This window comes from Barbus barbus (assembly GCF_936440315.1).
Source record: "Barbus barbus genome assembly, chromosome: 16".
NCBI classification, from domain to species: domain Eukaryota; kingdom Metazoa; phylum Chordata; class Actinopteri; order Cypriniformes; family Cyprinidae; genus Barbus; species Barbus barbus.
The window spans coordinates 20,797,731-20,819,890 of NC_136744.1; the positions used below are offsets into that span (position 1 = coordinate 20,797,731).

The 22,160-nt window shown below is 38.4% G+C and overlaps 2 protein-coding genes across 7 annotated transcripts in view; both read right to left on the bottom strand.

Annotated features, from left to right (window-relative positions):
- Positions 1–13,631, bottom strand: part of LOC306882080 (thyroid receptor-interacting protein 11-like) — a 31,132-nt gene extending 17,501 nt beyond the window's left edge. Inside the window, exons 1-11 of one of the 3 annotated variants that reach the window (XM_079436534.1) lie at positions 13,077–13,631; positions 5,942–6,018; positions 5,587–5,697; positions 5,155–5,460; positions 4,989–5,060; positions 4,373–4,538; positions 3,904–4,239; positions 3,756–3,796; positions 3,471–3,566; positions 3,045–3,251; positions 187–2,925 (exon numbers count right to left, since the gene is read on the bottom strand). In XM_079436534.1, coding sequence (XP_079292660.1) covers positions 187–2,925; positions 3,045–3,251; positions 3,471–3,566; positions 3,756–3,796; positions 3,904–4,239; positions 4,373–4,538; positions 4,989–5,060; positions 5,155–5,460; positions 5,587–5,697; positions 5,942–6,018; positions 13,077–13,215 — 4,290 coding nt within the window. In that variant the 5' untranslated portion in view covers positions 13,216–13,631. Of the gene's footprint in view, positions 1–186; positions 2,926–3,044; positions 3,252–3,470; positions 3,567–3,755; positions 3,797–3,903; positions 4,243–4,372; positions 4,539–4,649; positions 4,778–4,988; positions 5,061–5,154; positions 5,461–5,586; positions 5,698–5,941; positions 6,019–13,076 lie in introns of those variants that run through there. The other 2 variants (XM_079436533.1, XM_079436535.1) reach the window with 2 other exon arrangements.
- Positions 13,632–14,966: 1,335 nt separating this feature from the next.
- On the bottom strand, positions 14,967–21,988 carry LOC306882387 (golgin subfamily A member 5). 4 transcript variants are annotated; one of them, XM_079436978.1, is made up of 14 exons: positions 21,837–21,988; positions 21,450–21,502; positions 20,598–21,248; positions 19,580–19,774; positions 18,870–19,089; positions 18,625–18,748; positions 18,308–18,511; positions 18,058–18,225; positions 16,784–16,912; positions 16,539–16,637; positions 16,205–16,427; positions 15,766–15,871; positions 15,597–15,660; positions 14,967–15,487 (listed from the first exon to the last, which is right to left on the bottom strand). In XM_079436978.1, the coding sequence occupies exons 3-14, from the start codon at positions 21,235–21,237 to the stop codon at positions 15,407–15,409; spliced, it is 2,253 nt and encodes a 750-aa protein (XP_079293104.1). In that variant the 5' UTR covers positions 21,238–21,248; positions 21,450–21,502; positions 21,837–21,988; the 3' UTR covers positions 14,967–15,406. The 4 variants fall into 4 exon arrangements, with proteins under 4 accessions (XP_079293104.1, XP_079293102.1, XP_079293103.1 ...); XM_079436976.1 differs by having other exon boundaries at positions 19,580–19,801; positions 21,837–21,977; XM_079436977.1 differs by lacking the exon at positions 21,450–21,502.
- Positions 21,989–22,160: the final 172 nt, after the last annotated feature.

Genomic DNA, 22,160 nt, shown 5'->3' on the forward strand with positions numbered 1-22,160 from the left:
ATGTCACATAAGGTTAGGCTTAACAAACTTATTCAGAGATATTTTTAAGTGTATTTTAGTATCTGAAATCATAACACATTTCATGTGCATGACATTTTACTCTGCAATCTATATCATCTACCTATGGTATTCCACATCTTACAGCATTCTCTTCCAGCCATTCAACACATCAGAATTGTAAGTCACCTGACTGAGTTGGTCTCCCTTGGTCTTAATGAGCAGATCTTTCTCTCTGAGGGAGCGCTGTAGCGATTCTTGCTTCTCTCTGGCCTGCTTGAGCTCCTCTGCATGGCTTCTCTGCTCACTTTCAGACAGAGAAGCAGAATTTGACAAGCGATGATTGTTTTCCTGCAGAGTTCTTATCATGCTCTCCTTTTCTACTAAAATTCTCTGCACTGACTGCAACTCCTGATGTAGGCTCTCATGTTGGCCTGGTGGTGCTGCCCCCTTCAGGTTTGGAGGGGCAAAAGCCTGGGTAGCCTCCATAGCAGAAGCTTCTGGAGATTGCTTGACACTGCCAAGCTTCCCAAGCAGGACCTCTTTGGTACTACTCAGCTTGCTGATGGTCTGCTGCACCTGTGCCAGCTCTTGACTCAACAATCCCAGCTTTTTCTCTTTCTGCTCATAGCTCTGAATAAGTCTGTAGTAATCCACCGAGAGCTTTGAGCTGCAGTCGCTATCTGCAGAAACCTGCCCCTGCAGCTTGAGCAGCTCCTCTTGTAGCTGAGCAGATTCATGCTGCATGTTCCTCACAGTCGTGATCACCTGCTGCTTCCACTCCTCCATCTTCTTCACTTGCTGTTTAAGAGTGTCACGTTCTTGTAGGAGCTCCTCAAACTGGTTGCTGCTAACACCCCCCGAGCCACCACTTACAGAATCGCCTGCACCAGATGTCTGGAGGACAGAGACCAGGGTCTGACATTTCTGAGTCAAAGCGTCAATCTCGATATCCTTCTCACGAATGATGCGGGAGAGGTTCTGAATGGTCTCTCGAAACATCTCTTGACTGCCTGAAGGGTCGCTCATAGTGGAGAGCCGCTGGTTTTCTTGCTGGAGTTTCAACAAGGCGGCTTCCTTGGCTGCAACAATGTCCATAATGCGATGGTAGTCCGAACGCAGCTGGCTGTTTTCTCTGGTTTTCTCGTTGAGCACGGCCAACACCTGTTCACGCTCCACCGCATACGCCTGCAACTGCTGCTGCAGGAACACCACATCTTGACCATGGCCACCAGACACCCGAGCATGGAGCGCCTGGATTTCTAGATCTTTTTGAAGCACCATTTGCGAGAGTTTTCCCAGCTCATTTTGAGAGACCACAAGCTGGTCAAGCTGTCTGGTTAAAGACAGGTTCTTGTCATTTAGCTGGTTAATCTCAGTCTCTTTCTCCTTGATGCCTTTCACAAGCTTCTCAAACTCCACCTTTGAAAGGTCATGTTTCTCGTTACCGTTTTCGCCATTCAGCGACTGGGTCTTGTCCTCCTGTAAGATTTCTACGGACTGTATTTGACTCTGTCTTTGTGTGCTCAGGCCCTCCACTTCTGATTGAAGCAGGACAATCTCGTCATCCTTAGCAGTGATGAGTCTTTCGTAATTGAGTGAGCTTTGTTCATGTCTTGTCTGTGCTTGCTCAAGTTCACTCTGTAGCACCTGCAAAGAACGCTGGGACTGCAGCGTTGTGGCCTGCTGCTCCTCTGATACCTTCCTCAACGATTGGACCTCTTCTTCGAGTTGATCTCTGGCAGCTTTGAGCTGGGCCACCTCAGTCTCAAGCTCTGTGATGATGTCCAGTGTCCGTGGCTCTGACAATAATGGCGGTCTGCTTTGCTGGTCCCTCAGACGGTCTATCTCTTCTTTTAGATGGCTGTTTTCTTCCTTCATGGCTCCAAGCTGTTTGTCCTTCTCCTCCACCGACTTTCTTAGAGAGTCACACTCTTGAGTTGCTCCCAAGAACTTATGCTCTAATTCCTGTTGTGCTTCTGCAGCTTGAGCTTTTAGGATTTTGGCAAAGGCGTCCTTCTCCTGCAAAAGCTCTGAGAGTTGATTTTGGCCTGCCACAGTGATGTCCAGCATCTCACTGGTGTCTTTGTGGTCAGAGACCATCTGCTCCATCTCGCGCTTGAGCTCTGCAATTGCGAGATCTTTTTCCTGATTCAGTTTCACCATTCGCTCGTGTTCGGTCTGTAGCTCAGAAGCATCCAGAGAGCGTGCTCTAGTTAGTTCGTCAATGGTTTGTTGATACTGTTTGGCTTGTTCTGATAGTCGCTTCTCAATCTGGCTTAGCTCAGATTCTAACTGGCTCTTCTCTAATTTCAAGGCTTCAATACGGGTATCTTTCTCCAGGGACATCCTGCTTAGAGAGGCTTGACCCTCTTGGATCTGCTTTTCCAAACTGTCAATCTTTTCTAAAGCCTGAGTGCGCTCTTCTTTCAACTTTCTATTTTCAATTTTCAATTCAAAATCCTCTGAAACGGCCCTCTCGTAGGAGGTCTTCACTTCTGATAACTCTGTTCTCAAGTCCTGGATCTCTTTATCCCTTGTCTCAAGTACCTTCCTGTGTTCCTGTAACGCATTCCCCTGCTCCCCAGAATGACTTAACTTCTCACGAAGTGCAGTAAGGTCTGTCTCTCTTTCCTGAAGCGCCCTCTTGAGGTCAGAGGACTCCTGCCGCAGCTCTTTGCCCAGATCCTGTGACTTGCACAACTTTTCCCTCAACTCTTTTACTGTGGATTCCAGTTGCTGCTTTGCCATGTGCAGTTCATTCAAGGAGAAGGCACTTTGACTTAGCTTCTCCCCCTGAGCTTCCAGCTCCAGTTGAAGAGTTAGTCTCTGGTCAAGGGAGGAGTTGAGATCTGACTGGAGATGGGATTTTTCTGCATCAGCCTGGGTTTTCTGCAGGGACAGCTGTTCCTTCACTGCAATAAGATGCTGGAGAAAGAAAATTGTGTAAGTATGTAGTATATTAACTCAAATTCTAAACATTCAAAAGATCCAATAATTGTATTTTGTCTAATAAAATAGAAGCATACAGTGGTTAAAAAGTGTACCTGTGTGGCCTCCTGGTTCTGCTTGTCCAGCTCTTCCAGTTCAGCACTGAGTGTCTCTATATCAAGATGGGCTTGCTTTAGAGCTCGCTCCCGTTGGTCTAGCTGACTCTTTAGGTCTGAAACTTCCTGTGACAGTTCCACAACACTTTCTGACTCTCCTGCCTTGTGTCTCTCCTCGGCCAGGGTCAGTCTCTCAACTAATGCAAGCTAATAGAAGAAAATGAAAAAATGAAAACGGGTATAAAACTAATGTCAGTTAAGAAAAAATTACCATTTACATGATAACATGCAAGTGTCCTTTCAAAAAGCTGTTGAAATACTGATTACCCCATCTTCAAAGATTTTGTTTTATTACCAAACTTCTGTTCAAATTACAGGAAGAAACAGGTATTAGTGTGTACCATAATTTTGTCAATATACACATACCTTTCCTCTCTCCACCTCTTCGTTCTCTTTCTTGAGGGTATCAATGATGGTGTTGAGCTCCAGTATGTCAGCATGTTCTACTTCTGTAGGACTGCTCTGAATTAAATGAGAAAAAAAGTAAAAAATATTGACACTCATCCCACACTTACATTATTTACAGAGGCAACCAGAAAGTGTCCAATTACATTTTTAATCGACTGTTTTATATTTGAATCCTCAGCATCTAAATATTATTGGGCTACAAACTTCTAAACTGTCCATGAGGAACATTTTTAGCAAATTTACCTCACTGAGAGTCCTCAATCTAGCCATTTCTTTCTCTGCACCTAAAAATAAAATACAAAAATATAACAAATATGAGAGAGCAGTTTATGGATTTTCCCATCCTAGAACATATCATTTGATTATATAAAATTTCTTGTGTTCTCTATACCTGCCAGAGCTTTTTTCAGGGTTTGTATCTCATTGTCATACTGGGCTTTCAGCATAGACTTCCCTTCCTGTTCCTGTACTCGAGCCTGGAGTTCATTTACAGACTTCTGAAGGCGACTGTAATTCTGCAACAATTCTGTATTTTCTGCTGTAGCTTCCTCCTTTTCCCTCTCTAGCTTGGCCTTCTGATACTCTGCCTCCTCCAAACTGGCCAATAGATTGCTGTGCTGTTTGCGCTGAAGCTCCGCCTCCTCCTGTAAAGACTGAATGGTCGATTGCAACTCTTGAAGTTTGGCGGAGTCCTGTACTGAGGTTGATTTTTGGACAAAATTTCCACCTTCTGAAGAAGAACAACATTGTACTCAAAATTCAACTGTTAAGCTATTTTTAACCTACCAAATACAAAAAAATGTTATCTGCATCTAAAAAGTTCAAAAATGTCAAAAATATCCATAAATGTTCCTCCTCACCACTTTGAAGCTGCTCCTCAAGCTCCTCGATTCTCTCCTCATACTCTGCCAGCTCCTCTCTGTGCCGTTTTGAGATTTCAGCCATTTTCTGCCTTTGGGCGTCCTGCAATGCTGCCAGTTCGTGCTGGTGCTCATCCACCTCCCGTGCCATTTCCTCTCTCAGCTCCTGATTGGGTCAGAATCTCAGTTGGGTTAAAAACAGAACCAGGGCTGCGTTCAGCCCAGACAAAACGGTGCAAAATGTTTTTTTAAATGGAAACGGTAGTGCGTTGAACACCTTGTTCTGATGACGCAAGTGTTGCAACTATGGCAGCTGAGAAGGCCATTCTTTGTGTTCTTTTTGAATAATTTTCGGAGCTTGATGAAATCGGTATAAATACGTGTTTAATACTGCAAAATATGCTCAATGTTGCATTCACTGACATGCTGATTGGGCTCACACACACCCACCAAACAAGAGAAAATGCATCTCAAACCGTTTCCAGGAAACATGTCGTTCAACCTGGAAACCTGGAGCAAAACGTTGGGCACCGGTGTGAGCTTGAACGTGCCCCAGATTTCAAGCACTGACCAACAGGAAAGCACCTACTCTGTAACAATTCAAAAGTTTTGTCACCTTGATCATTCTTTGCATTTTCAGAACTTCACCCTGGTCTCCGTTACCATCAACTCCTGGTAGCTTGGATGCCTGATAAATTGAAATATATAAAATATATAATAAATAAATCATCTAATTCTACTATATAGCTCTCTTATGATATAACTGTAAAATTAAAAGTGACCTGAGCAACTCTCGTCCAATGGGCCACTTCAGCCTCTAGACGATGCACCTCATTGGAAAGACGGTTAATTTCCTGCTGTGACCACAGGACATCACTGAGGTCTACCTCATCACCATGGAAGCCTTGATGGACAGCTGTAGACCGGTGCAGAAAGGAAGACGAAGTAGTGGTAGTAGCAGCAGTGGTAACAGGAAGTACAGCAACATCAGAGGAGGATAAGCTGGCTGCAGCCTGAGCAGAATGTTGGAGTTTCTGAACCTCCTCCTGCAGTCCACTCTGACGGGCCTTGAGGTGACTGATCTCCACCTTTACAACAATATACATACACACAATATCATCAGTATGATTCTAAACTTTAGAAATTCTCCCACTATAATTAGATAAGTGTAATCCTTCTCTCAAAATGAATTGGAGTTAGTTTTGAGCCCAAACCTCTTTCTGTTGCAGAAGGGTTCTGTATTCAACTGACTGCTGTTTGACCTGAATCTCTGCCGCCTCTAGCTTCTCCTCCAACTCAGAGTTTATCCTTCGCAAGCGCTCATACTAAACCACACAAAAGCAAATACACCATTTTTTTTTATTATTATAGATGTTAATGCACGGACAAAATGTTTTGAAACAACTTATCCTGTAACTGAATTATTGTGCAGAATTAGGCTTTTTTTTTAAACAATGTGTGCAAATTAAAAGTAGAAATGTCTTCAGCACACAAAACATTAGGCCTCACGACAGAATTGAGAAATATCTTCAGCATCAGACTAGGACTTTTTTGTGCTCAATTAATCACCTCAGATTTTTGTGCTGCATATAAAGTCTCCAGTTCCTCCAATCTAGAGTTGGACATCTGCAGTTCAGAGGAAGCATCTGTAAGAAAGAAAAACATGCTGATTGCTGACATTTAATAAAGTCATGGTTGCTGAAATAGCTGAGCCTACATCTGTGCATTCAGCTCTATTACACAGCAATTGTCTCATAGGTGAACCATAGAGTGACAAATCCTTCCCATTTATCTAAATAAAAATATCTGATGAAAATGATAATGAGAACTTCTGTTCTTCTGTAAACTGTCCACTATTTCTAAGTCACTGAAAGAGATTATACACTGACTAACTACAGGACCTCACCGAATGAGAAGGTTAAAGGTGAACAATCTTTGCCAGGTGTAAAAATATCCTATTAAACCACCAAAAGCCTACTAGCCTACATTTGCATTTTCCACAGGAATCATTTAAAGTCATGGTTTTAAAGGACACATTATTCAATTGGTGGCTGACTGTCCCTTTAAATACCAACATTCCAGGAGGATCAAGTTCAAGTTATTTTATCCCAGCAACTGCACAGCCACAGCAGAATATTGCATCTATAATAACCAACAAGTACACTTAAATAAATACAGACTCTTAAGCAAATAATAAAAGCTATTAAAAAAACACAATATAAATAAAACTCTTGAGAGTGAAAAAAACAACAACAATATGCAACAGCTCTAAACAAGCTCTAAACAGTAAGGTTCTATTTCAACACGGTTCAGGTTCACATGACAAACAAGAGATATTTGCACACAAAGCATACTCCGTCTCAACCCCACCTGCAAATCTAATATATGCACCCAAGACTAACATTTAGGGATGGGTATCGTTAAGGTTTTAACGGTATTACTACTCTTATCGATACTGCTTATCGATCCGGTACTTTAACGGTATTCTTATCGGTACTTTTTGTTTTACTTTGTTTCTTTGTTCATATTCTTACAGTATCTTATCTTATGTATATAAAACACTAAAAATGCCTGCACTTCATCAATTTGTAAATGCACCAGTGTGCAGGTATTTTTAGTGTTTTATATACATAAGATATAGATACAGTGACAACATGAACAAAGAAACAAAGTAAAACAAACTGACAAATACAATAAAACAAACACACAAACGAAATGAAATAAACAGTGCTTTCATTTTTCCATGAAGGTCTACTAATATTAATGTTCAGGTAAGTAATAGTTACAAAAGTAATCAAATGAGCACTGCATAGTTTTCACTGTATGTACTGATAGATTTATGCTTATTAAAGCTATAACGTTGTTCAGATTAAGAGCTGTGGGTGATTTTCTCTTTGTATTTTGTTCTTTGATTAACATTGATGGCTCAAGCTCCAGTCTGACACTTTAAGACAATATACTGACACGCATCGGATTTTCTCCCAACTGTTCTCGTCCACTTAAAACATAAAAGTGAAGACTCTCATAACCGGCCATTTTGACACATTGTGTGTGTATTTTTTGGCATATTTTTGTGTGTTATTTCGACGCGCCCGAAGCTCAAAGTGTGCTTGTCCGTTTTGGAGCACGCCGCCGCGCAGGCACACGCGCGCACACATTTCAGCCTGGGGAACAGCATCACTTGTGCAGATTGTACTTTCAACGTTTTACTATCAAATATGTCCTGCAATGTAGCAACAGTAAAGACGGCATTTTATAACAATCACTGATTGAGCTGATTCAGATGTTAAGTTTTGGTTCGGAGGAACGAATCCGCGCCGCTATGAAGGGAAGGGAGTTGTGCTAGAAGAAATGCGGCTATAATCCTTGGAAGCCAAGATCGAAAAAAAATAAAAATACTTATCTTAATATAACAGCCACAGGCCTAAAGTGTGAGCAGATGTTTGAATAGTTGGTTCTCTCTTCTATCATAATTAAACAGGACTTTCATGTTGCGTGTGCTGAAGCTCATCCGCGTGAGCGCGATCTGGCTTCTGAATTGCGCATAGCAAAAATGCATCATAGACAAACGTTTGAATATTATTGCACATAAAAACAGCTGGCGACATTATATATATATATATATATATATATATATAGAGAGAGAGAGAGAGAGAGAGAGAGAGAGAGAGAACCAATAAATGTATGCGTGTTTTCTTAATTTCTCCAATACCGACAGAAGTACCGAAAACGTCAGAGCTTATCGATACTCCGGTCTTTCATAATTTAGCCCCGAGACCGATTTAATACCGAGTTTCGGTACCCATCCCTACTAACATTAACTTATTTTTAGGGACGCACGATATTTATCGGACAGATAAATTATCGACCGATATGAGAGAAAATGACGTCATTTTTATTGCTCCGATAAATAAATTACATCCGATAACTAGATCCGATAAAGATTGCTTGCTGGTAAATCAATCAATCAGTCTGATTTATCTGAGATTCATCTTCTTTCCGAGTGCAAGTGATTGCAGCTTTAAACTGCAGTTACTCTCAGCATGTGTTGTGCTCATTACGTCATCATTTGCGAACATGTCTTCGCCGGTCTGGAAGTTTTTCTCGGTGGCAGAGGAGGACAATGCCATTGCTATTTCCAACGCATGTCCAGCAAGGATTCCGAAAGGAGGAAACAAGGCATCAAGTAGGGTTGTGACAGTGAGGAAATTTTCCCACTGGTTAATCGATGTGTGTCAACACCTTACCGGTATCACCTCGGTGGATGGGGGGGGTGGACGTCGTTTGAGTCTTCTCTCTTTTCCTCACTTTCCTTCCGTTTTAAATAGCTTGTAAGCTCTGTGCGCGTTTTATTTTCACTTTCAAATTAGTGGCAATTCGGCGTCAAGCAGTTGTTTGTTTTTAGTTCGCTTGAGTTTTCTCACTTTCCTTTGCTTAAATAGCTTGTAGCACCGTGCTTATTTTATTTTCACTTTTAAATTAACGGCAATTCGGCATCAATTGCTTGACTTCAATTCAAGCAACGACAAAATACAACATATAGCTAACTTTTATTAACAAAACGAATAAAAATACACCATGCTATATGCCTAATATAAAATAACAGATAACTTACAAATTTTAAATATGCATGGTAGGCCTATACAAAACTGAAAATCAGTAAAGACTGAGGAACAAATAATTATAAAGCGTAGAACGTTTATTAGTGAGATGGAAGGTTTTGAGGCACGGACTGCATACACCTTGATGTAAAATAATGGGAAAAATATCACAGTTTAAATAAAATAAAAATCAGCAAATACTGTGGAACCAAATAGGCTAAATGAGAAACAAATGTTTAAAAAATAAATAAATAAATAGACCTTCTGATATCACCTTAGATAAATTGCAGGTCAACAGGCTTTTCAAAATCCAAAAATATTTTTAAAACGGGCGCTTTTACATTTTGTTTTGAAACTCTTCTGCCATCATCTTGTCTTTTTCACCTCACTCTTGTCAGTCAGCTCGACTCACTCTCCTCAGGTGATAAATGAAATCTGATCTGTGATGCGCAACTGTCGTTCGTTTGGTGTGCTGCATTGAGCAGCCGTGTTCAGTTTTAATTGTAGTGTCTGTTCTCTAACTGAACTAAATTATTTTTATTACTATTAAAAAAATCAAAATGACAGTGAGGGACGGTGCTGCGGTGGGCGAGTGATAACCGGTGTTGCGACTTGACTTAACCTTGGTATGAGGATGCACTTTATTTTTCTTGAGCATGTACTTTTGTTTTTCATTTTTTTCGAGGCTGACAAATGTCAATGCATTTTTTTTATAATGTATTTGAAAACACAATATTACTGTCTCAGAATTGTAATGCGTTACATGACTCCTGTATTACTTTTGAGTTACTTTCACCAAAATATCTACAGAAGTAGAACTTAACATTCTAAAATGACAAAATGTACTAGAGCCCTGCCCTAATGGCAAAGTGTTTATATTTCGTTATTAAGTTCATTTAGAAAAAACGTTTGGAGCATTTTTTGTTAATTAAATAAGTTTTTTCTTTCTTAAAGTAATGGCCGAGCGGCCAGCGGCAGACCGGCAGGCTGATCATAGCTTATGTTTGATCAATGTAGCCTTCTCAAATCATCATGACTTGCCTAAAATAAAATCTATAGATATACTAAAACAGTTCAAGCATATAACAATGTTTAAACGATAAGCCTAGATAAATGTGCGCTGCATCCAGTAGTTTGTGCGGAGAGTGGAAGCTAAAGCGCAGGACATGGAGGCACCAGCGCAATCAACTGCAATTTTTTTTCAATGGAAACAACTTTTTTGCTCATAAGAGTAATACATAATTCTGAACTGTAAAGGGTCTACTTTTATTTGTGTGCACTCACAATATCAACAAAACGTCCTTTTATCTTGAACAGGAGCGCCCCACAGACATGATAAATATATCTAAAGAAAGCTTTAAATTGCTACTTAACGAAATAAATAAAAACTAAAACAAAAACTATTTAATGCAATCGTTATCCGTGAAGATTCACTTCTCTCCAAAGGCACGTCTAACGAGGAGATGGCGAATCCTTACTATTTCCCTCGGACACATTCATGGTAATTACTTTTGCTGGGGCTTTTGCTTTATTGCGTGCATTTGAAGCAGAACTCTTCAGCTGCTGCTGACGGCTCGTTGCTGCTGCGGGACACTAAACACCGTCGAGCCGCTCTTGACAGTCGCGGCAGCATGGACTCATGTTGTTTCCACCAGCGCGGCAATTTTTTTTCATCAATAATTGATGGATGTCTAAAATATAAAGATAAGGAGAAGCCTAAAACAGGCCCGGCCCGCGTCTGAACTATGATGTTAATATTGGCCCGAAGCCCAGCCCTAGGGACATAAAAAAGTAGGAGCCCGACTTTAAATTAAATTTTAAAACATTATAATAATAATTGGGGGCTAAAGGTGTGTTGTAATGCAAGCGTTACTGAACATGTACCGAGTAAAATATTACTGAAAATTGATTAGTAATGCCTTACACTACTGCGTTACAGCAAAAAGTAATACGTTACTGTAATGCATTACTTTTGTAACGCCTTACTCCCAACACTGCTTAAAGACTATATAGCTTTCTCATCCTCGTGCACTAAAAACGTTGAATAGATGCATTTCTTTATGCATGAAATATTTGAATATAAATTTGTTGTTAATGAGTTGTTAATTGCAGATAAACCATAGTTCTGTCATAATTCTGTTAAACCATTTCTGTTACAAAGTATTGTGGTGCCTTAATAAAAAACATTTGAAGAGTCAGGACTGATGTTTGCTATAGTTAGGCCAGAGCTACTGAAATATCAGTTTAATCAGTGAATCTTAGATTTTGTATTCTCCTGGGTGCACAAACTGCAGATTATATGAAAATTATAATATAAAAATATGAATTTATCGGTATCGGTAATGAGAAGGACTTAATTATCGGTAAAAAAAATTCATATTGTGCATCCCTACTTATTTTCATTATTTAATGCATAAAATATGGATTTGAGAAAAACTAGCACAAACCGCAGGAAGTCTGAGGTTAAACAGTTAGCTAAACTAATTCACTACAAATGTAAATCACTACATTTGGGCATTAAGGAACTCCATAGGGAAATGCCTGCCTTAAAAACACAATAGGGGTGGAGTAGCATAGTGTATAATAGAAATAACTGTATTAAATTACCATTAGTTAGATGATCCTCTTGAAGTATCACGGAGCTAAGCTTAAGGCTACAGTTATGGCCATGGTTCACTGCATGAATCTTACAGGGCTTCACCCACAAACAGTTTTAGTCATAACACCACTCTACAAGTTAACAGCACCTACTAAATAACTACTTGATATTGTGTTGCATAAGAAGTGAAGGAGTCACTTAAATGTAGCCTTTTATCTAAAGCAACTTAAAACAATAATAGTGAGTTGCGACAATCCATCTAAAGCGCTGTCTTTCTCAAGGGCACATTGTATGTAGGTGGTCTCTGTTGTTGAGGAAGAGGACAAACCCCTACCAGGTGTCACATCTGCCACTTCCAAGCAGCCAGCCTAAAAACAGTGCTAATATACCACTGGTAACAATTTACAATTAGTTTCTACATGATAAAAGATAAATACTTTTACAGCATTTATTCATATACTTTGTTATTGCTATTTCTACATATAGCTACAAATATATTTTTTAACATTTCAAGTTATAAATATTAACATTATTATTACTTAATGTATAAGTAATGAGTAAGAATTAACAATAAATAATACTACAATTAACCTATATTATTAAATGCTATTCGTGACACCTAATGTTAACAAACATAATGTTTGGTAAAGTTGAAACACCATGTTTATGTCTAAAAGACAACAAAAGCAGATAATTAAAATGTTTTGTAAGTCTGCTTTAAAACAGGCAAGTCAATGCATCGTGAGACATGACATATTGACTCAAGGTCTGTCTGCTTTGCTGGAAGCTGCTGATCAAAGTTCTCTGTGTGCTCAGTGTGTGTCTGTCCACTCCTCCAAAGGTCAAAAAGGGCAGATTTATTTTTAACACTAGCAAGGGTTTTGTTGGTTAAAAAAAAAAAAACTGTACTTCTGTGTTTGCAAAATTATTGGGCCAGATAAAAGGAACAAGGCAGTGTTACACACCAAAGTACTTAATATTAAGTCCCCATCCACAAAAGAAAGAAACATCCAGCACTTTCTGGATTAAGATCAAGTGCCTAAACTTCAGCCGAAACTACATCTCTAATAGGGATTCAGCAGCTGTATGCAAAGAATTTTTTTTTGGCTCTGTCATTCACTATTCACTTTCATTACATGACTGCAGGTCCCTGACATTTCTTTTAGTGTTTCTCAGAAAGTCAGTCATTTAGGTTTGGAAAAGTATAATAATTTTCATTTTTGAGAACACTTTGCCTTTAATTTCTTCGACCAGATGCCGAATCCCAAACAAATCACATTTTAAAAAAAACTACTAGAGTAGTCATATCTCAACAATCAGACAAAAACAAGTGGCACATTTAACAGTGAGATTAACTATATTTAAATATCAAGCATAACTGGACTGACTGTATTCATAAACTAATCAACATAAACCTGTCACATTCATTAGTATAGCATATAGTTGTGCTCGCTAAATATAAATGCATAATAAGCAAAATGGGAAGTGACTGTTGTCAACTCACCTCCCACTTCCTCGGCGCTTTCCAGCAGAATATCTTTGGTAAAATTAGAGATCTGCCCGGTGAAAGAAGACAAGCTTCCCCCGACCTGACCCAAACTCTGACCCAGGCCAGAGCCTAACCCTCCCAGCCAGGACGACATGATGAGCCGAACCGGATCTAACCCTTAATTAACACGGGCCTCTCAGACACACAGACAATGCATTGAACACACAGATCCGTGCGAGCGAGGGCTTCATGTACTCAAGCTGATTAATAATAACTAGCGTTTTACGCTGGTTTGTTTTTAATAGACGTATTAATAGTTAATCAGCAGCGGATCCGGATTCCAGCTGGTTCAAAACTTCATGACATAAACAAAGACAAAACGCCGGGTTATACGTGTTAAATCCACGGAAAACACGAAGACCTGGTCGCCGGGTTATATCCACAAATGGACAGGCAGGTTTCTGGTACGGGTTTGTTTTGGGTCACTGTGTTTTTCACGCGGATAAAGTGCCAGCTCAACCGCGGCCATCACAGCCGAACTGATCATCCGTCAGCGGAGACGTGGACAGCACAGATGGATTATGGGACGGTGGAGGACCAACACAATCCAGCGCTCTCTTTCCACGCATTAACAGCGACGCCACTGGACAGAAAGAGTCCTGCAATCATGTGATAAAACAACTTTTGTTTTGGCCAAGTTTTGTCTTTAATATCTCTGAGGCCATAATCGAAGTTTTTTTGGGACACCAGATGTGGTGGTGGTGTCAAATATGATAATATTAAATGACATATGTATATGTACAGTGGTGTGAAAAAGTGTTGGCCCCCCTTCCTGATTTTTTACATGTTTGTCACACTTTAATGTTTCAGATTATCAAACAAATTTAAATATTAATCAAAGATAACACAAGTAAACACAACATGCAGTTTTTGAATGACGTTTTTTATTATGAAGGGAAAACAAAATCCAAACCCACATGGCCCTGTGTGAAAAAGTGCTTGCCCCCTAAACCTAATAACTGGTTGGGCCACCCTTAGCAGCAACAACTGCAATCAAGCGTTTGTTATAACTTGCAAGGAGTCTGTTACAGCGCTGTGGAGGAATTTTGGCCCACTCATCTTGGCAGAGTTGTTGTAATTCAGCCACATTGGAGGGTTTTCGAGCATGAACCGCCCTTTTTAAGGTCATGCCACAGCATCTCAATAGGATTCAGGTCAGGACTTTGACTAGGCCACTCCAAAGTCTTCATTTTGTTTTTCTTCAGCCATTCAGAGGTGGATTTGCTGGTGTGTTATGGATCATTGTCCTGCTGCAGAACCCAAGTTCGCTTCAGCTTGAGGTCACGAACAGATGGCTGGATCCTTCAGGATTTTTTGGTAAACAGCTGAATTCATGGTTCCATTTATCACAGCAAGTCTTCCAGGTCCTGAAGCAGCAAAACAGCCCCAGACCATCACACTAGCATTCAATTATTTCTCAAGCACCAAATCAGCATATGAGAATGATTTCTGAAGGATCTTGTGACACTGAAGACTGGAGTAATGATACTGAAAAGCTACATGATACAGCTTTGCCAACACAGGAATAGATACTTTTAAATACATTAAAAAAGAAAAACAGTCATTTGAAATTGTAATATTTCACATCATTACTGTTTTTACTGTATTTTTGAATAAAATGCAGCCTTGATGAGCATAAGAGACAATCTTACCAACCCCAAACTTTTGAACAATATAAAATCATGTATGTATAATTTATTATATATTAAAATATGCGTGTTATTTTTAATGTAATAATGTATTATAAAATATAATACATTTACTGTAGTAACTTCTACATTTTCCTCATCACCACTGAGTACTTCAAAAGATAGAGAGTCACAAAAGCAGCAGGGAGAATTAAGATCATGTCCGTGTTAATATTTATTAAGATAAATCTGCTTTACAGTGTGGGGAATACATTCTGTAATTTCCTGTAACAAAAATAGTCATGATTACATTTGCGTGAAACAGATGAATAAAAGACAAAGAATTCTCAACTGAATAAAACCACACATTTAAATTACACCTTAAATATTTCACTTTATACTGTTAACACTCATGCCAGATTTCACTGAAAGCATTCAATCATGTAAGGACCAAAACAGAAAATAAATGAAGTGAATGAGAGAGAAACAGAGTAACAGAGAGAGAGAAAGAACCGCCAAACAGCATGTCTGTGCAAATTGAAGATGAATGCATACTGAGGCACTGTACAGCAGCCTGAAATTTCCCTAAGCTTAAGCTTTATTAACCCTTACTAATCTCAAACAGGTTATTATGTGTTGTTACAGGTGGAAAGTCCTTTATCTCCCATCAGGATGATTGTGATGCATCTCTGGTGTGTATGTCAAAAGGACAATCATTACCCAAAGGTGTAGTAGTGCCTGAATAGAAAAACATAGATTATGACATAAACACAAACTCATCCAGTTTTCCTTAAATCTTTTCATTCTTCATTTCAACTTTCAAATACTCAATGTTCTGTATACTCACCATATAAATAATAACAAAGACCCTGGCCATGGGGTAACGTCTGAGAAAGATTCCTAGACGTATACTGGAGGAAAGAAATACATTTTAATACTATTGGGACACTGTAAAATACATTTAGCACGCACACACACACATAAAAAAAAAAAAAGATTTCCAGGGACTCAATTACCTGAAGCGGTCGATGGTACTGGCTGCTTTACGAACCTTCCCATACACTCCTGTACCCGGTTCATCTGCATCATTAAACAGGATTGGTGTGTTCCTCTGCCTAGCACCTATACACACAAAAACACACAAAAACAAAGCATCAAGAGTTAAATTATTCTACACAAAAAAGCTTGAGTTAAGTGGTTTGATTCAGCAGCAATTTTATTATTAATATGAAAAATGTAGTTTTTATTATAAATCTGAATTAACTTTTATATTTAGATTTTCTGTTTTCATTATAATTTTACACAAAGTAATTTGGTAATTAATTTTGCTGTGTTTATACTTTTAGTTTTAATTGTAGTTAATGATAATAACCTGTTTATTAAACCTGATTTTTTTTTTTTTAAAGAAGTCCCATAAAATCAGTTCTGGAATTTCCCATCCTGCAGTGCACTGACCTGGTGCCTCCATGGCAGCAATGTTGATGTGTGAGCTGCTGTTCTGACCACCCTGCAGGCTCTTCAGTTGTTGTTCCAGCCTCTCCAGCTGAAAGACCAGAGAGTTTTTCTCTGTGCCAAGGGCCTCTAACATGGTCTGCTTCTGAATCAGTGTCTCTGTCAGCTGGTGCAAACGGCCCTCCAGCTCCGTCTGACTGCTGTTGCTCAGAGCCTTGTTGGTCAGCTAGCAGAGGAATGGTAAAATTCACCATAAAAATTCAGAATCTTGGAGCAGGTGCACAGGTGTTTCTTTTAAAAATATTTTATTATAAAACCTTAATTCCTACATGGGTACCTGGTTTCTAAGCTTTTGGATCTCATCTTCTCTGTCTTTGACACGCCCCTGAAGGGTGATTTTAGTGCGATGATGCTCTTCCTCAATGTACTGCAGTTCCTGCATTAAAATGTATCAACATTTACTCATTATTAAGAATATTCTTCTTTTGAAAATAAAACAATGTAACAAACCACAATATACCCCCTCTAAAAACTTGGATGTGCTATCTATGTTTTTTTTCCCTCTCTCTCTCAATCACATACCTGTTTGGATCTCTCCAGTTCTGCTTCTGTTTCCTGTTTGGCTCTGATCTGCTGGGCATGTTGTTCCTGTACTTCTGCCAGCTGTTCTCTCCAGTTTTCGGTCTCTGTGAGTGCCTGGGTTTCCAGATCCTAGAGGAAACACGAGGAAAATCAAATATGCAGTGTGTGTTTGTATCTGTGTTACAGCTGGCTAATATATGTATCAAATATTCATGATATATTTCCAATGATTTTGCAGTAAATATTTTTATTGTATTCATATTATTTTAATTAAGAAAAATAAAACACGTTTGATGTCTTTCATCATAAAATATTTTAGCAGAATGTGAGCAAATAATGCTATTTATTTCTATGAATTATTACAGTGGTTCATATAATTGAAAATAATTAGATCTCCTTTTTAGTTGTGTTTATTTACTATAGCATAATCAATTCATGTTTTTGTCATATTTTTTAATAACATCAAACATTTATTATATTTCCAATGATTTGTCTGGAAATTCAAATGTTAGATTTTGCTGGAAATTTATTTATAACGTTTTTAAAAATAAATAAATACAAATAAATACATAAAAATGATCTTAAAATATTCTAACAAGATATAAGTAATTGTTATTTATTAGCATGTATTACTATAGTGATGCATATAAATGTAAAAGTATTTATAGAGTTGTAACTTTTTAGTTTTAGTTACTTTTTCTTATTTGTAAGTCGCTTTGGACAAAAGCGTCTGCTAAATGACAAAAGTAAAAAAGTAAAGAGTGTAAAGACCATCGACTCTACCGTGCGACTCCACCGGGCAGGGACACCGGCAAGGGATAGTAGTAGCTTTTTATTTAATTTTTTCATTGATATGTTTATTATTGAAATGTTGTTGTTATATGCATGTGTTAATTTTATTTAATTTCTTTATTTTCTTAAATATGTGGGTAGATAGTATTTATAGAGTTGTAACTTTTTAGTTTTAGTTACTTTTTCTTATTTGTAAGTCGCTTTGGACAAAAGCGTCTGCTAAATGACAAAAGTAAAGTAAGTAAGTAAAGTAAACAAAGCTGTGAGCTGTTAATTTAGTGTAGAATTACAAGCGTTTTACCACTTATGGCCTTTACTTGCAAAAAAACTATATTTTGGTCCTTCAGCCTTCAGTAATTTAAATGCAAAGACAAAAATATGAATACACACACTATATACACAATCAAAAGGCTAAAACATATCAGATTTTTAGGCCATATCACCCAGCCTTTAACTCTACACTGCGATAGTATATTTTGTACCTGTATCTCTGTCCGTAAGCTCTGTATTTGGGCCTGTAGCTTTTGAATCTCCTCTCTATGCAGCTCTCTCTCATGACGGAGCTCTTCGAGTTCAACTCCAGCCCCGGCCCCCTCCAGCACCTCCAGACTTGAGCCTTCCTTCAGACTGCTGATCAGCTTTTCCTTAGACTGGAGGAACAACAACCATGATCCTCCATACACTTATCAAACAGAGATAAAAAGTGAGATGAAAATAAAGAGAGAATGAGACCTGTAATATGCGTGAGGCTTTGTTTTTGTAGTCTTGTAGCTCTTGTTTGGTGTACTCTGCCGTGGATCGGGCGCTCTTGACCTGTTGAAGTAGTTCCTCAGCTCTTTGTTTCTCTTCCATCACCCGACGCTCTGCATTTGTTAATGACTCTGCCAACTGCTGCCGCTCGGACTCTACCTTCGCCAGTCGTGTTGCAAACTCACTCTGTGAGAAAATAGCACGTAATTTAGATCTACCAGATCCATCTTTTTATCTCTAGATAGAGTTTGCCACATAAATTCTGGTTCTGTTTGTTTCTATGACATCTGTTAACTCACTTGCATCTGTCTGTAGCTCTCCTGTTCTCTCTTCACTGCTGCTTCAGCGTCTCTTACTCTGTCCTGTAGTGTCTGTGAAGCCTGAGACTGAAGACTGCTTCCCTCACTGTGATCCTGAAGAATTCTAACACATTAAAAACAGCAAAAGAGGTTGGTTTATTCAGATAAGAGAAGATATAGATCAGCTTGTTTCCAACTAAACAAGAAGTGTTCTTCTGCTTCCATGAATTGTCAAAGAAACCCACCTAACCCTCTCGTTCTGAGCTTCCTCCAGGGCAGAGCTTCGGGCCTTCAGTAGCTGATCTGCCTCGTCCAGTCGTACTTTAAGGACCGCCAGCTGACCATCTTTTGCAGACAGGGCTTCTGTGAGGTCATCAACCTGGGCCCTCAGCTCTCGAACCGTGCGATCAACACGAGACTGGTCAGAGTTCCACTTTTCAGCACGAGCCCTGGAAACGTTCACCTCTACAAAAGTATTGGATTTTATAATTTAATGGCTTCCTAAGCTTTTGTACTTTGTAACAGTGTTGTTATAGTTAATTAAAACTAAAACTATTAAAAATTGTTTTTGTTAATTGAAAAAAATAATTAGAAATAATTAGATTAAACTGAAATAATTAGATTAAAATCTTGAATTGTTATTTTAGCAACTGAAATAAATTGTTTAGTTTGAAGTAATTAAACCTGAAAAAAACTGAAATAAAAATAGAAATATATATATATATATATATATATATATATATATATATATATAATAATAAATATATAATAAAATATATATATATAATAACTAATAAAATTGAAAAAAGCATATCAAATAATAGAATTAAAATGAAAACTGAAATTATAAATATAACTGCAAAAAATTTAAATGTTAATAAATACTTTAACAGCATATATTTTACCAAAAACACATTTATAGTATACAGTTCAGCAAACAGTCTCTCTGGCTCACCCTCCTGCATGTTTTTGGCTCTCTGGATTAAAGAGGCCATTTCCTGGTTGAGAGAAGAGACTTCATTGCGTAAAAGCTGGTTCTCGAGACGAAGGTTGGAGATCACTTGCTCTTGGCCCTGCTGCTGCTGCTGCTGCTGAAGCTCTTGAGGTGGGATCTCCAGCGCTGGCTGGGCCTCTGTGGGAACATCCAGCCCTGGATTCAAACTCTCATGAACATCAGCTGGACAGAACATATAAAATAAGAAAGTTCAAAGAGGATGAACTACATATTATCAAAACAGTAGTGTATCTTTGAACACTATAACACTGTTAAATGCAAAATTTAACAGATCTTAAAATTAATATAAATGTTTCATACTGTAACACTGTGATGCCTTAATTTTTAGCATTTAAGTCATTGATTTTTGTTTTTACATTAAATATATATTTGACAAAATAGTTAAAATAGTATGCATGACATTTTATTATCAATGACTTACTATCATAGCTTTTGTTAATATTTTGAATTAGATTTTGTATTTTTATTAGTAATTTTATTTGTTTAGTATTTTATTTAGCAATTTAGTTTTAGTAAATGTGCTGTTTATATATGTCTATATAGTTTTTATTTTTTATTATTATTTATCAGTTTCAGTTTATTTAGTTTTAGTTATTTTACTACTTTACATCAAACTAAACAAAAAGGAAAAATACTGCCTACTAGCTGAATTAAATAACATTTAAGTTTGCTGCCATTTCACCTTCACATGCTTTTTCATGGCAAACAAAAATTCAATAAATGCATTTAATTAAAATTTAACAAAACAAAACAAAAACTAGACAATTTTGCATCTCTATAAAAAAAATATTTAATTATACTTGCAAGACAAATTAATATAAATATTCTAAATATCAGTTTTTGGGAGTACAGCAAAGGTTATTAACCTGCATTGATATATAAAAAATAAAAATAGCCCAAATTTCTTGCTCTCAGATCAATGTAATGAATCAAATGATGTATGAAGTATGTTTTGTACCTTGGCTTTGGTCTCTGGAGCCATCCTCGGTTTTAACGCTGTGTGAGCTGTTCGAGAGAGAGCTGAGGCTGGAATTTCTGGACAGGCCCGGTGTTGACGACTGGGTTGCAGTAACAGAGGGTCCCATCTGCAGGTCGCCAGCCACAGAAATAGGGGGCATCTGGGTCTGAGCTGACCCACCTGCTGGACCCAAAACCTTAGACACTGTTTCTCTTCGGACCTCCTTTCTTTCGCTCTGCGGTGGGTCCGAACTATTCAAGAAGTCAAAGAGCAAATCATCGTTTACTTCTGGCTTTTTGGGTCGCACAAAGTTGGATGATGCCTTGCTGCTAGAACCCAAAGGTGTGGTGCTGGAGACATTAGCTGTACCGGCCAAAACGGTGGCTTTGGATTTCTTTATGTTCCCAGCAGCTGCGGAGATGAAAGCTGAAGTTCCATGGGAAGAGGAGGAGATGGAGTCCATGTGCTGTTGGGTGGAGCTGTAAGCGGCAGAGTTGTACTGGATCGAATCTGTGGTGTCAGGGCTGTTGTAGGACAGGGAGGACTTCCGAGTGCTTGTTATCAAAGCGCTGGCTGCACCCTGGTCCACTTTATTTAGGAAGTCCTCTGCCTTCCCGGCAAAATCAACAAACCAAGACATCCTGAGATCTTCTGGAAATGAAAACATGCATGCAGAGATGTTAAAGTGATGACATGCTTGCTAGCCTGTCACACCAGTTTCTTGCATTGAACAACTTTTTTGTGCTTTTAAGTTATAATTTGTAATTTTTATTAGAAAAACAGATAAGAGAGACCAACACTGAAGAGTCATATCTGTAATATTTGACTTCTTAAATGCAAACATAAGCATACTTCACATCCAGAGTTTTAAATCTCCTCTCAATAAGCATCAATGCTTGTAGTCTCTATTATGAAAACACATAGAAACTGTATGTTAATTTATTATACTAAGCATATTCCAGCAATAATTATTCATCTGTAGTTGACATTTCTTTATAGTTCTCCCTGATCAATGTTTGTTTACATGTTGCATTCAAATGCACTTAACACGTTGTATTCACACAAAACTGACGTCACTTTTAAATTACCATCCGCTACATTTCGTCTAGCTATCGATTAAATTACACTTGTTCATTTGTAGTGTAAATCCGCTAAACATTACAGTACAGTGCTAAGCATTACATGGTCAGCTTCATGTCTTCTGCCCAATAACTGCATTTAAGGTAATATTTTGTGTACCTGAAGGGGCTCTCGATCTCTCAGAAAGCGGTAAGTAAATCTTGCATGGTCATGTTTTGGAGGACATCAGGGGAAATTGTGTCTACTGGTCCCTCGATCGCTTATCGGTAACTGTTTTTATCCTGGTACTCATCCTGATCTAGATCCGACGTGACCGACGTGGACCAGGAACTACACGAAGGACCCAAAACAGTGCGCCCTGCACAGTGCCTGACTAGAAAAGGTTAAACGGTGTGGCTGTGCCTGATTGTAATTTGGTCAGTACTCTTTTAAATTATAATACCTCTGTGCATTCAGTTATTTTTCGTTGCCCTATTTGAAAGT